The 15,129-nt window shown below is 48.5% G+C and overlaps 1 protein-coding gene across 1 annotated transcript in view; it reads right to left on the reverse strand.

Annotated features, from left to right (window-relative positions):
- HTT (huntingtin) overlaps positions 1 to 15,129 on the reverse strand; it is a 124,421-nt gene that overhangs the window by 64,151 nt on the left and 45,141 nt on the right. The window contains exons 13-24 of the mRNA XM_040237647.1: positions 13,203 to 13,326; positions 12,415 to 12,533; positions 10,522 to 10,633; positions 10,136 to 10,273; positions 9,076 to 9,234; positions 8,881 to 8,978; positions 7,834 to 7,973; positions 6,816 to 6,879; positions 6,491 to 6,591; positions 3,779 to 3,925; positions 1,916 to 2,036; positions 415 to 491 (exon numbers count right to left, since the gene is read on the reverse strand). Coding sequence (XP_040093581.1) covers positions 415 to 491; positions 1,916 to 2,036; positions 3,779 to 3,925; positions 6,491 to 6,591; positions 6,816 to 6,879; positions 7,834 to 7,973; positions 8,881 to 8,978; positions 9,076 to 9,234; positions 10,136 to 10,273; positions 10,522 to 10,633; positions 12,415 to 12,533; positions 13,203 to 13,326 — 1,400 coding nt within the window. The remainder of the gene's footprint in view (positions 1 to 414; positions 492 to 1,915; positions 2,037 to 3,778; positions 3,926 to 6,490; positions 6,592 to 6,815; positions 6,880 to 7,833; positions 7,974 to 8,880; positions 8,979 to 9,075; positions 9,235 to 10,135; positions 10,274 to 10,521; positions 10,634 to 12,414; positions 12,534 to 13,202; positions 13,327 to 15,129) is intronic.

Here is a 15,129-nt window from a genome sequence, read left to right on the forward strand (position 1 = left end):
GGCTCTTGTAACTGATCACAACTCTGCATGATAGACCACATCTAATTCCAGACAAAGAAAGTTTCTGAACTTTTAATACACAGTGAATAATTCTGGAGAGAATCAAGCCAATGAGAACAGTCTTTTGCCAACGTGTACAAATTCCCTTCAATGAGATAGCAAGTCACACCCTCAGATCCTCCAAATGCTGATGAGTGAGCACTTCACATCCAGAAGGGCCACATGGAGCTCTCTGCTCCCACGCCTCCGGTCCCCAGCCTCCAACACCACTGACCGGGAGAAGCAGATATTCCGGTGTGCATTTCCCCAAAAGGTAACACTGATGGGAGGCTTCACGAGGGAAAACAAAAGGGTCCGTATAACCATGTCTGTATCACAGGACTGTAGACAGTCACGTGCCAAGGAAATACATACCCGCAGTGCCAACCTAAACTCCAGATGCAAACTGGGAAGGCAGTTGACAGCAGACACAAAGCTTCGCAGCATCCAAACTAAACAAGAAAGGAACAATAAGATCACACTCAACACCAAAAGCGCTTATTACACTGACCCTCCTTATACGCTTCATAAAACGTACGAACAAAGAAGACAAATTGAGCTCTGTACCCAAGCACAGGACATCTGCCCTCCCACGGAACAAGTTTACACCTGAGAATTCAGATACAGCTGGAAAACCGAGATACAGGTTTAAGGAGGGTCGATTACATCCAGGCAGAGGCCAGCAGGGAGGCACCTCCTCTTGTTCGACTTTAGTCTTCCTGTGGCCTCCTCTACCCCCCACCTGGAATTCCCTTCCCCTCTTCTCCGCTTCCCCCCCGACCCTCGCACCGGCCATTCCGGAGCTCAAGCTAATTAACGTGCATCTTCCTGACCAGACTGAAAGAACCACAGGGCAAGGATTCTTCTTGATTTTACATCCCAAGCCTAGAACAGTGTCTGACATATGTAGGCCACAATAAAGACAAAATTTATAACATTTTGAACAAATCAAAGAAAGCCCAAACTAGAGAGAGCCCAAACAGTATTTAGGGTGAAAGGCACTTATCTAGTATCAAGAGTCTAGTCACAACTGTCTGAGCTTTTACAGCAGGAAAGCATTCCTTCGGTCATAGAAAATAAACGACAAGGTTTAAGCTGCTACGTCAGTGAACTGGCGCCACTTTTCATGGTAACATTCTTTTTTCTGACTATGGAAATTACATGTGTTCATTTTAGAGAACATGTGTATCTTAAAAAGAATAACCATTCATAGTTCTAAAATTAATTTTAGTAATTTTCTGCCCATTAGTTTCCTGAGTAAGCCATGTGTTTACGTGAACAGCACTTTTCATGACCACGATACACAAGCACGGTTTTGTACTGCGCCTTTTTTCACTCAGTATTATCATCTAGAGGCCCGCTCTGCAGATTGTCACAAATGCCCCAGAGCATCATGCTAACAGGTACATAAACAAACACAGCACCGTCTACACAGAGTTTAGTCGTCCTCAGAATTGATTCATTACAGGTTTCTTGGACACTGGAGTTCTTCATAAATAATGAGACAGAGAATCACGCAACACAAGAATCTTTGTCAGAATTTCCAAGTTTTTTTTCCTCTTCATGTATATTATAAAGTCCTTGAGTCAATTATTTTAGAGATATTTTAAACTGCTGATATACTACCAATTTGGATTATGGTAGCTTTTCATTATTATTTCTTCCTAGATGGGCTGAAATTTTTTTTTTTTTTTTTACAATAAACATGGATTACTTTAATAACCTGAAAATAGTTGTTTCCATTTTCGTTGGAATAAACCAGGGTTCTATTGACAGAAGCCCACATGTAAGAGCCGTAATACAAGTATCTTATCATGAAGAACAGACCACACAAAACTACGGAAAATTAACTCATTAGCCCAACCAAGAGACTTACTGTGAGTGCCCTCGTGGTCGACATGATCAGTTCATGAGAAACCGCTGCAATGACTCTCGAGAGGTTATTTTCCAGAGTGACATCTGTGATGCTGGGTAACAGGTTATAGCCTCTATAAATTCTAACGAGAAAGATACAGAGAGACTTAAAATCTCCCGTTAAAGTTTATGACGTTCTCAGAATTCAAATGGCATTTACAATTTTAAGATTAAAGGCCACAAGAAGTTAAAGCAGTCTTAACTTTTTAAATTACAGGAAAACTAGAAATAAATGTGGTCATTATTCTATAAAGATGGATGAAATAACCCCTCCCTCCTCCAGTGCCCCACCACACCAGAGGATCAACATGCTCCTCAATACAGCCTTGGCTGCACCCTGCATGCTGATCCAAAGCTGCCCGCTGTTCAAGCTTTCAATTCCATCCAATGGGAATCTACTCCTGATTCCAAACAGAACCAAGTCCTTTCCTACTACAAGACTGTCCCATTCACGGCACACATGAGCTTCAATCCCTCCCAGTAGTTACATTCAAGTTCTAATTCCCCAACTACACAGAGGAAGCCCAGGCAGGGTGAGCATGATTCACTTCCGTTCCCCTCAGGTCTTGTCCACAGACGCACCCAATGATACAAACTAAGGAGAACACACTCTATCTCCTCACATAAATCCTGCAGGCACAGCGCACGGCCGGCATCTGTGCTTATCACGCAAGAACCAAGCTAAACAAAGCTGAATGTCTAGAGCACAGTCTGAGTTTGGACTGGAAATTTTTCACAGCTGTAGGTACTAATCAATTTTAATAAAACATACCTATTTCTGTTGGCATCTAAGACATTTAGAAGATGCAACCTGTTGACTAAGTTACTTATCATAAGCTTGTCTAATTCCTGATAATGAAATATTCTTATATTGCTTCTGCTTATCTTAAAGGAACATTTATCCTGAATCTTTTCAAAGAGAGAAAATGCCAGTTTTGAGGTTAAAAAAAGGAAATTATCTAAGAAAAAAATTATTTCCATGTTTTTAAACAATCTTTGCATTAGAAGAGATATTTATTAAGGAAAAATAGCTTCAAAATTTGACAAGCTGAGTTTCAAATTCAGAACAAACTGTCACATGGACATTTTGGCTTTAAAAGTCATTTAACCCAAGTATTTTTTAAAAATGCCATTCAGAAGAAAGAATTATCACATAAAAGCTAATTTTAAAAATAACATTTAAAACACAGAGCATTCTTTAAAAGTATAATACTCTTATTATCGGTTATGCAACCTTCCTGGCAAAGTGAAATTTTAAAGAAAATTAGAACTTCATTAAAGCATTTCTGCTGATTACTTTTAGTCTATCCCACTCATCTGAGAATCAGAGAATGGGCTGTGTTTAGTCATTTGAAATTGTATTTAAAGACCTTCACAAAAAAATGTGAATAATTACTAATCACTTAACTAGTGGATAACCCTAAATAACACTCTTGACATTAGGATAACCCTAATGACATTCTTAAACAGCCTGCTAAAAATAACATCCCTGCTAAAAATAACAGCCTGCTAAAAATTAATGCTATGACATAACCATACTCTTGGATAACACAAAGAAAGTGAAAATTTTAAGGACAAGATATAGCATTAGAGCCCTACAGGAAAATACAGTTGTCAGTATGTGGCTCGTAACAAACAAATCTTAAGACTTGTGCTGTCACTGCTGCGTGGCTGCAGCAGAGCCTAAATAAAGAGGCTGGTGGTAAACCCTGAGAGGGAGAAGCATCCTATCGAAGGCAGCCCACCTGCTCAGACACCCTCACTAAAGCTTTTTCTCTAGAAATGCAAGCTTCTGACGAGCGCCCACGCGCCTCGCTCGGCATACCTGGTTGCGGCGCTGACGGAGAGGTGGGACGGAGGCTGCGGCTCGTGCATGAGGAGCGCCAGGTACACGCTGCTCTGGTCTCGCGCCATGGCCACCACCGGGTCCGCCTGTCCTCGGTCGCACTTGTAAAACAGCTTTGGGACGAGCCTAACATAAAAGCCAGGTTTATTTCCCTTAGAAAAGTATGTGAAACCCCTTCTGACTGCCCCGCGCCCTGTGTCACCGTCAAGCTCGACAGCGCCTACCCACGGACACGTCCCCTGAACGGCGGACTGGTCAGGCACGCCCCACGCCCCTGCTTGGACTTTCTTCTTGCCGTCACAGTTACATACGGCTCTGCGCATGATTAAATCCTCTGAGTTCAGAAGCCCTCCAAGCGCTCCTCTAATCGCCTCGATCAGCATCGGCAGGTGCAGGAGACTCCCCTGCAGGAGTCGCAGGGGCGGGCCCCTCCTCACTCCTGCGACATTCTCTGCAGGACCACCCCCACACCCCCAGGGGCGGCGTCCCAGCTGAGGCCCTCCCGCATCTCAGGCCAACTCTGCAGTGGAGGCAGGGAGCACAGGGGCTCTGCACAAGCACTCACACACCTACAGGCGGGCCTGTAACTTCCAGAAACAATCAACTGTTTTAAAACAGTGGTGTGCGAACCCCACTAGCTTTAGTTAAAGTCTCTTTCTTCCAGGAAGACCTGGTCATAAACACCATTTTCCCCTAAGGTTTAATAAATTACTGTCATTCACAGAAAATGGTAAAGACTCAAGATCTTTGGTCCAGCAAGTCATATACAGCCAGTTAAGTCCCTGAAAAGGCATAGCTCACAAGCAACCAAAGATAGGCACATGACCACACGGAAAACCCCTGGAGAAGGGCAAGGCTGCCCACTCTGGTGTTGTGGCCTGGAGAACTCCATGGGCGGTGCAGTCCATGGGCTTGCAAAGAGTCAGGCACCACGAAGCAACCTGCACACTGAAAACCAAAGGGCTATCCACCAGAACACAACTGGTTTTCTTTGGGCAGTTTGAATACAAAGGTTTTTATATTTTTCCTGAGTTTTGTTTAGTAAACATGTTGTTATTTTTAAAACAAGATAAAAGTTATCTTAAAAAGAAATACCAATGACGGCCTAAGCAACTGACACATAGTCAGCGGTTTTTGAAATGCTTGCTTTGGTGAGAAGACTCGGGCACAACCCTACGCTGGCGGCGGGAGGGCAGGCCGGCCCGCCTCTGGACGGTAACGCCACCGCCGGCTCAGTCGCGCCAGTCGTGGCCCACTCTTTGTGGCCCTGCGGACCACAGCCCGCCAGGCTCCTCCATCCATGCGATTCTCCAGTTAGGTACCAAAACCGTGAAAACCCACATGCCGGTATCTCCCCCCGAGAAATGAAAACGTACATCCACTCAAAGCCTTGGAGCCAAGAGTTTAAGCAGCATGATTCCTAACAGTCAAAAAGTGAAGATAATCATATCGCTTGGTGAATGCATACGTAAAACACAGTATTATCTACGCAACAGAACGCTGTTAAACAACAAAGAAAAGAACAAACGACGGGCACCCACCCACAGCATGCACGAGCCTCGGAAACCGAGCGAAACAAAGTCAGGTGCAAAGTCCATCTGCTGACTGTGTGCCCGCGTTTACATAGAGTGTGCAGAAAAGGCACACGCTCCTCTAGGGACAGGAAGCAGATGAGTGGCTGCCTGTGGCCAGGTGGGAGTTGGGAGTTACTGCAAATGGGCACAACAGATCCTTTTGAAATGATGGAAATATTGTAAAGTTGGATTGTGGTGAAGGTTGCACAACTCTAAGTTTACCAAAAAACATTAATTGTACAGTTAAAATGGGTAAATTTTAAGAGATAAAAAAATTTTACTTCAATAAAGCTAAAAAAAAAAAAAAAGGTTGCTTGGCTCAGTAACTCAACTTCCATGAATTAATTCTTAGAAACAAAAGTTATATGTAAACATTTATGCGTTATACTAGTCACTAGGTAAACATTTATGTATAACACAAGTCACTAAACCATTATTCATTATTTAAATCAATAAAAACTTAGGATCCAACCAAATAATCCTTACAAAAAATTCTATCACAACCACACAGTGAAGAAGTGGCCACTAACTCCAAACTTCTTGTGAAGAGCCTTTCCAGCCTTTCTGCATTTCACACTGTATGAAACGCCATTCGCTTCAGGACAGAAGCATGAACACCACGGAACGGAGGGAGGCGCCCCAGACAAGGGCGGGGGTCACAGAGGCTTTGTTAGAAGAGTATTTCTCACAGGAAAATGCTCATGATTATTATGTGGAAATTAACAGAATAACAAAATTGCATGTACACTGTGTCCTAATTTTGAAAAAGAAATGTGTACAAAGGACATAAAGCAAAACAATGTTAACAGTGGTTATCTCCAGTGGGAGAAGTGGCTAGTGATCTCAGTGCTGTTCTCCATATTCCAAAACTCTGGCCATCAGGTCCACTACTTTTACAATATGAGGCTAGTACTTTATTGCTGTCTTAATTTTCATTTCAGGCTCTTGAGACAGTGAAAAATATGCTTTTTGATAGCTTAAGAGTCACCGAAAGTGAGCTCAAAGGATTTAGGGTTATGCCCTATGGCCTCCAAATTTTCCCCTCTCTTCCCACTGTCATCTTGTTTAGTACTTTAACCAAGAAAATGAAATAAGAGAGGAAATACTGGGCAAATACCTCATCAACGAAGCTGCAGCAACGTGTCGCACCCTGGGGTCTTCATCTCCAAGCAGATGGATGACAACATTACTGAGTACCCGCTCTTGCAGTTTTAAAAGCTTTGGAAAGAAACATGATAAAAACAGATATGATCTCTGTATTTAAATGAATTTTAGATCAGGTATCTTGGAAAGCTGGTAAAGAAGAACTCAACGTCACTAGCCCTAAAGTCACTCATATGATCACAAGCTTCATGATAAAATGGATTCCTAGAAATCCCACACTAACGGGAAAGTGTACTCCTGGAAGTTAAATCACGGCCTCCCAGAAATGAAGGGCTTACCCCTGTATAGTGATGGGCCCCTCTGTGCAGGCTTTCTGCTTTGGCCTCCAGAAAGCTCACCAACCTAACACAAAAGAACATATATCACGGTGAATAATTCAGCTACTGAACAAAGCCCCGCGGATGGCCTGCATGGCACACAGAGGAGGACGGCCAGGCCAGGGCCGCAGGCGGGAGCCAGGGGAGGCTCTGAGGCAGCCCCACGCTACACGGCAGGAAGACGCCTGCTTCCAACAAGGAGAACACACACTCCTCCCGACTCCAGACTCAGAAAGTGCTCCGTACTTTTCTTCTAAGCGAATATACACACCTGGTGTTTTGGAAGATCTCAGGTGCCCTACAGAACTAGATCAAATGCCTCAGGTGGCAGGAGGGCAGACCGTGGGGAGGAGGCTGAGGCTCTGGCGCCCTCAGAGACCAGCAGGTCCCCCCCCCCAACCACTCGGGGTCCCATCTGTGAGATGCAGTGGGAAGCAGCCGTGACTTCACAGAAGTGCTCTAAGGCTGAAGACAATGACCCACAGAGAGCACCTAGCCCAGCCTGGCACACAACCAGCCTTCTACAAACGAGGGCTTAAAAAAAAACCCACGAACTCAGACAAAAAAGAAAATTTCCCATCTAAAAGAAAGCATAGAAAGAAAACATGGGGAATCATGCTTTCTTAGAAAATGATAAACTGCAAGGCATCAGAAGTTATTCTTTAATTGTGACAATACCAACCCGCCGTCTGACTGAGGCTCAGTACAGCGTGGCGTGCACTCGTTTCAAAAGGCCCAAGTGACACAAGCATCATTGTTCTAGAAGCCTGAGCTCTTTCACTCACGCTGTGCAGAGCACTTGAATGACTAAGACTACCAGAAAACTCCACTCCTCTGCCTGGACGTAAAAACTCCAAGACGAGGACGGAGTCTCAGAGGAGAGGGGCAGACAGAGAGGGACACGGGTCACTACCTGCAGCTGGGCACTGGGCCGCCCAGCGCCGTTCAAGCCTGACCCAGCGGGCCCCGCCTCACCCACCTGAAGTCGATCTCTGCCACCGTCTCCAGAAGCTCCGTCCGCACCAGCCAGTAGGAGCTGCTCCGCAGGGCCAGCAGGTCGGTGATGAGCTGCAGCCCCCAAGCACTGTAGCTGCTGCTGCAGAGGCTCATGACACAGAGCTGGAAGGCAGGCGGCGGGTGGGCCTCTGCAGACCCCACGTGTACCCTGCCCCATGCTTGCTGCAGCTCCCAGACAGCGGCCTCACTCAGGAACACTGGCCACACACACGCACGTCAGTCCCCTCGAGGGGGGGCACCAGCGTGCCGCCGCACGGGGCCCGGCCCTCTCCCCCGCCACCGCGCACGTGCCGCCCCTGCTGGACCCCCGTCCGCCCCAGGCCCAGCACCACAACCCAGGGCCCGCGCCCTGCCCGACGGGGCCCGGCACCAGGCCGCCCCAGTGCGCGGCGGCTCCGCACGTGGACTGCTGAGTGCTGCTGACCGACTCTCTTCCGCCCCAGCAGACACAGACTGACCAGCACCTGGCGAACATCTGGGACCAAGGAGCAAGTCTGGCCGAGCCGAGACACTTGAAAGGGGAACATGAATCTGACAATAGTAGGGCTTGGGGTTCGCTTTTTACTGCTGAACGTGGACTTGCTGTTGGGCCAGTTGTGAGTCAGGGACCAGCTGATAGAACATTTCAACATGCTACCTCATAAAGGCCTGGGGCCGTCCCACCACCAATACCACAGCGATTAAATAACCCCAGTGCCTCACTTTGTGCCTTCAAGGGGCCTGAAAGAGCTGCTGCGTTTTAAATCAACAAGTTTTACGCTTAACAAGAGCAAGACAGAGATACGCTTTAGGAAAAGCGTATTTCAAACAAATATTCTGAGATTTAAACCAAAGTCTATTAAATCTTGACTCTGCTGGCACTGTTTTCCTTCTAAGGCTGAGAGGTAGATACATAGATGTTAATTACTGTTGTGAAAGGTAATATTTAATATTAAGCTTAACTTATCATTGTTAACATTGGTAACATTTCCACTAATCAAAGAAATGACGTCACAACCCTCATGCTCACCCTCACAGCAGCACAAGCCAACTTGCAAGTAACCGAGGATTCGTCCTTCAAAGTTTTCTGTAGCAGAGGAATGCAGTCCGCCAGAGAAAATGTATTTCCTGCCCGGAAGAGCAAGCACAGACGCTTTCGTGTGAACCTGAACACAAGAACGCCATCCAGGAGCGACGATGCTGAAAGCTGAAAGCTGGTGGTTACCTGTCCGGGCTCTGACGGCGCCCATCCAGCCCGCCACATGGAAGCGGCACCGGCCGAGGACGGAGCAGACGAGGGTCCCGCACAGGATGGCTGTGGCTCCCCGGACCTGCGGGTCCCCGTGGTCGATGTAGTTCAAGACGTCTGACACGTACTGCTCCTCTGCGGAGAGAGATGGCCCGGCCACTGTACAGGTCCCTACCGTCAACTTTCTAACTCAGGGCAAAGGCTGAATTCTCAGGAAAGAAAAAGAAGGGCAAGGGAGCGATGCTAATCTAGAAAAGACTCTACTGTAACAACCATCAGTGGTAAAAAAAATCCCGGATTTAAAGACCCTACATTGATCACATCCCTGACACCGCCTCAACACAATAGAGTTTCTGGGTTATAATTCCAGGTTGTCAGCCAGTAATCAAAATTCCAAGATTTTGCTTCAAGAAAATGACTAGAGAGCCTCAAAGTTGTCCGCATTTATTATCTAATATAAATTCAAAAGCATGAGTTTGTCCCCTCACCCAAGGAAAGGGAGGAGAGAGACCAGGTGGGAGGGTAACTTTAGCAGAGCAGTCTTCCACCAGTCACCCCACCGGAGGAGACGCCCCAGGACGTGCACCAAGGAAGACTGGCCGGTGCCGCCCAGCTCATCTCAGCCCCCACCGGCTCTGAGTGTGAACGGCTCGCTCCCCGCCGGCTCTGAGCGTGAACGGCTCGCTCCCCACTGGCTCTGAGTGTGAATGTCTGGTCTGGCTGGTGTGACCCGAAGCAATTTTGATTACACACAATTTGTGCTTTTGCTAAAACCCAATACATATGTTAATCAGCTCTTACATTCCCAGACTTCTATTGCTCTCCTCTGTGTGTTTCAACTAAACACCGCATCTGCAGGGCATCCAAGAAGCCAAAAGCACGACAATTGATGTGCCTTACGGAGAGCTATCACACAGCTCAAACGCTGCAAACTTACTCAGAAAGCTTGGTGCTCTAAAACTATAATAATCAGAGCTGGAAATAGTTTTCAAACCAGGGACAAACATGAGGAACGAGACACAAAGTGTGAGCATACCAGGGGACTCCACGGTGTCAAGAGGCGCTCTGTAGAGTTTGCTGAAGAAAGACTCAGGATGAAGGGCCACGGCGGCGCCAACGCAGCTGAGGGCCAGCGCCTTCACGCTGACCCGCACATCCCTGTCCGGAACCAAGGCTGCAAACAAGTCCGCGCGGCCACCGTCAGCATCACAGCAGCAAATCTTTAGCTTCCAAACAAACAGAGCCAGACCCACGAAACCAGCCTCCCCCAGCCTCCTTGCCCCTTCCCTGTCAGTCAGTGAAAACCAAAGCTCGTCTCCAGCTTCTACTCTGGCTGCTGCAACAGGCTCAAAGCTGGTGACCAAGGTGACCTCTGAAACCTAAAGTTACTCCCTTCAGCTCTGCACCTGCTCTGATACTCACCATTCTTTTCCCCTGTAAGTAGAAATGATGCGGACAAAAGGCGGACGCAATGGACAAGAGGGGCGGAATCCTCATCAGTGGACTGGCCGATGTCGCCTTTGACCCGCCAGGGCTGTAAAGAGAAACCAACCCTTACTGTCTTATAATCACGGAATCTACACGCTGATTCCTTAGTTCACCCAACAAAGAATTCCAGAGCAGCAACTGTGCCAGCAGCATGGCATTCAGAAACGTGCTCGACCTCACAGGCCACGGTGGGGCAGGATCAGACCCCTGGGGGGAATCCTGACAGGGGGCCCCTAGGGCTGGGGCCGAATGAGCCCAGTGGGCAGGGAACACGCCGCACAGGCAGAGGGAAGCGCCCAGGGACGCCCAAAGCTGTGAGGGGAGGGCCATTCCACAAGGAGCGGCCGGGGTCCAGACAGTGACTGGGCATCCACGGAGGGACTAAGTGTGAAGCACTACTAAGGGACTAAGTGTGAAGCACTACTTCTTGTCTTTGAGGAATTTAAAATCAACTGGGAGTACAGGACACCTACAGGGGGAAGGCAAACGACACAGAGATGATACTGACGTAGCTCAATGGACAGCTGGGCAACAACTGAAAAAATCAAACAGCCCGTGTTAAAAATGGGCAAAGGACCTCAAGAGACAGTTTCCCAAAGAAGATACGTGAATGGCTAATTAACTCATGCAAAGATACTCCACGTCTCTAATCATTAGGGGAGGTGCAGGTCAGAAACCACAATGATACACCACCGCACACCCAGTGTGATGGCCACTCTCAAAAAAAAAAAACAGAAAGAAGTGTTGGTGAAGACGCAGTGAAACGGTGCTGGTGCGCCGCAGGAGGGAACGTAAGGCGGAGCGGCAGGGGCTTCCCGGGGCTAAGACTCCGCGCTTCCAATGCAGAGGCTGCAGGTTCAATCCCTGGTCAAGGAACTGAGACCCCACATGCCACACAGCGCAGAAAGTAAATAGAGACGAGGCGGCACCGCTGCTGCGGCTGGCACTGCAGGCCTCCTCGAAACGTGGCAGAAGTGCCACGCAGCCCAGCGACCCCACTGCTGGGGCAGGACCCCCAAGAGATGAAATCAGGGTCCTGAAGAGGTATTTGTACACTCATTGATAGCAGCAGTATTTACAACAGACAGAAGGTGGGAGTCACCCTACTGTCCATCAACAGAGGAAGAGAAAAGCGAAACGTAGTAAACACGTGTCCGGAAACATCACTCAGTCTCACAGGGGAGGGGATTCCGACACCTGCTGTAACACGGATGCCTCTGAAGACACAGGAGGACAACTACTGTGTGATTCCACTTACGAGAGGCCCCCAGAGTAGTCAGATCCAAAGAGACAGAAAGCAGAATGACGGGTGAGAGGGGCCAGGAGGAGGGAGGGATGGGAGTCAGTGTCGCATGGAGACAGAGTTTCAGTCTGGGAAGACCAAACGGTCCCGTGAATGTACGGTCAGGATGGCTGCACGGCATGGGCACGAGATGCCACTCAACTGTGCCTTCAGAGGGGCTGCGATGGTGAACTGCACGAGCATCCACCATGGCAAGTGACCAGATAATTCAGTGGAACAAGACCAAGAAACATTGCCAGGCCACACACGACCATCAGATGGACGGTCCAAGAAGTCACGTGCGGTCCACTTGGTACCGACAGGTGTGTCCGGGAAGGACTCCCAAGAAGGCAGAACTTCGGGCAGTCCTCAAGGACGCACCCACACCTCGAGAGGCAGACAGCAGAGCAGACTCGAGGCCGATATGTGAAGGGGAAAGAGCTAAGTAAAGGTGCAGCCACGGGAAAGCCAGGAGCGCGCAGACACAGCATGCTTAAACACTCAGCCCACGGGATGCGGTGCGGTCTCAGGCCCCGGCGTCTCACCTTGTTCTCTGGATCCCCTGGTTCGGCAGCTTCCTCTCTTGAGACAAATTTATCCACACTGCTGTCAGAGGCCTGCCTGCTGTGGCCCATGCTTTTCAACAAATGTGCTTGTTGAAGGGCTTCAAAATCAAAGAAAGAGACTAAGTCAATCGACAAGTTTCCAATTAAAACACAAATACACATATCGACACAAAGTCAATACGCAAGTTCAGGACTTATCATCAAGAACGGATGATAATTTCTCAGCTGATTTTCTCATTTGCTATTTACAACTCAGGAAAAAGATACCAGACGACCTCTTGGAAGCTAAGACATGAGAGGTCAGGGCTGAAAACAAGGTGGCCTGGTAGGACAGTAAGGCCCCTCCGTGCGAGCTTTCAAGCCACAAACTTCCCAAGGTGTGAACACGTGTTCACGTTCCAATCACGAAGGCCAGTCCACGTGTGTGGGGTGCGTTGCCACACGCATGCACCCTCTACACAGTGGCTGCTGTTGTTCAGGCGCTCAGTCGTGTCCGATTCTCTGCAACCCCATGGACTGCAGCACGCCAGGCTTCCCTGTCCTTCACCATCTCCCAGAGCTGGCTCAAACTCATGTCCATTGAGTCTTTATTTCAAGTCCAGGAAAAAGTATGAGAAGTATTATAAACCTATCACAGAAGAGTGCTTACATGGCCAATCGTGTTAGCTGGATACCTGGGCTCACGTTGCTGGACTTAGGAACAAAATCTCGGAATGGAGCTCAGTCGCGTGTCGCGGACTTACGTCCACTGCCTGAAGTCAACATACCGACGGAAGAGTTTCTGAAAACCTCTGCGTCTTCGTCAGGAAGAACGGCGGTAGCGTCCTCGTCCTCGTCCTGCGTCTGCCCCACCGGCATCCCTGGATACTGGCTGTCAGCGCCATCTAACACCTGGACGCGCAAGAGGGGCTGTGAGGGTTCTGAAGTGCCACCCCCAAGGGGCACGCCCTCCAAGGTGGAAAGGCAAAGGCAAAGCCCCGTAAGCAACGTGGACCACATTGTACACACCCACAGGAAGGTCATTTCCTCAAAGGCACACGGGTGCAGGCGTGAACAGTACCGAGAGCTTACTGATCGCACGTTACCACGTTATGGAAAGCTTTTGTGATTCCAAAAATGCCAAAGAAATTCCAATCTGGACATTTCTCTTTTTTGATTACAAAAAGACAAAAATCCAAGCAAAAACCTCTGTGTTCACAAGCAAATTTTACAGCAAGTGAAAAATGAGGAAAAGTCTTTTAAACAAAAGTCTAATGATAGGTTACCCCTGAAGTGCTAGGACTGACCCAACTAAGTGTGGGGCACAGTATTTCATATATCTAGCCACACACACAGGTGGTGATTTCATACTGCCGAATTTCTCACATCCACTTGAACTCCCCTGTAATTTACCTGAAAAACTGTTAGCAGATTATTACTGAAATAAATTCTGCATCATTAAAGTATTTTCCTTTCAGTTAAAATAAAAAAAAACAAAACTGAGCTATTAATACATGAGCAAAAACAATCAAGAAAGAAAGAAATTTCCTCCACTCTCCAGATAACTTGAAAAAACAAACACCCCACACAGGCTAAAATGAGAAGTTCTACCGTAATAAAAAACAACATTTTCTGAAAATCCCAGTACACCCCCGGTCGGCGTGAAAGCACCCCCACATATTATGTCCCTTATCCCACAAGCCTTGCAGCGTTAAGCACCATCACCAACTTCATTCTGTGAGTAAGGAGACAGGGGCAGCAAGGGCCGCAGCTGTGGAGGCTGCCCAGGTCCTGAGCAGCTGAGCCAGAGCTCTCACCGGGCTGGGCTCCCTGCAGGCCACGACCCGAACCACCACACTGGACGGTCTCGTGAGGAAATCCTGGCCCCTACAGCTGGCTCCTTTCTCTGTGGCACCCACTGCCACCTGACTGTGTGTTTATTTACCTGCCGATGACTGGCTTATGATCTGCCCTACCCAGACGTGCACACACTCTAGTACGGAGGAAGGGAAACTCGGCCCATCACCAGTTTTTGTAAATAAAGTTTTATTGGAACACAGCCACGCTCATTCCTTCACATACTGTCTGTGGCTGCTCTGGCCCTTCAACAGCAGAGATGAGTGTGCAACACCAGCCCAAAGGCTCACAGAGCCAAGGAGGTTTACTCTCCGGCCCTCAATGGAAAGAGTCTGAGGGCTCACACTCTGAAAGGCCAGCTCTGTGAGAGCAGTTCTGTGCACTGTACCCTCTGCTTCATCCCGTGTGTAGAGCGATCCCTGGAACCTAACAGGTGCTCAGCGCGTGTGCTCAGCAAACCACTCGGACTGAATAAGAGACGTGGGGAGCCCCTCACAAAGCACAGAGGACTCTGCAGGGGTGAGGAACGCCCAGGGGAGACGCTTAGCTCCCTGCAGGCCAAAGCCCGGCCCCACAGCACGTGGCTGCTGCGGCAGCTCCAGACGGGACGCTCGCACAGCTTCCCGTGCTCGTTCTGCCCAATGTCTAGAGAACCCGTCCAGAAAGCATCACTTAAAAAAAGGCAAGACGGGCTTCCCTGGTGGCTCAGGGGTAAAGATTCCACCTGCCACTGCCAGAGTCATGGGTTCCATCCCTGATCGGGGAAGATCCCACGTGCTGAAGAACGTGAATCCCAAGAGCCACAGCTACCGAGCCTGTGCCCTGGAGCCCCAGAGCCTGAGCTCCGAAATGAGAGAG

This window comes from Oryx dammah, unplaced genomic scaffold (assembly GCF_014754425.2).
Source record: "Oryx dammah isolate SB20612 unplaced genomic scaffold, SCBI_Odam_1.1 HiC_scaffold_3, whole genome shotgun sequence".
NCBI lineage: Eukaryota > Metazoa > Chordata > Mammalia > Artiodactyla > Bovidae > Oryx > Oryx dammah.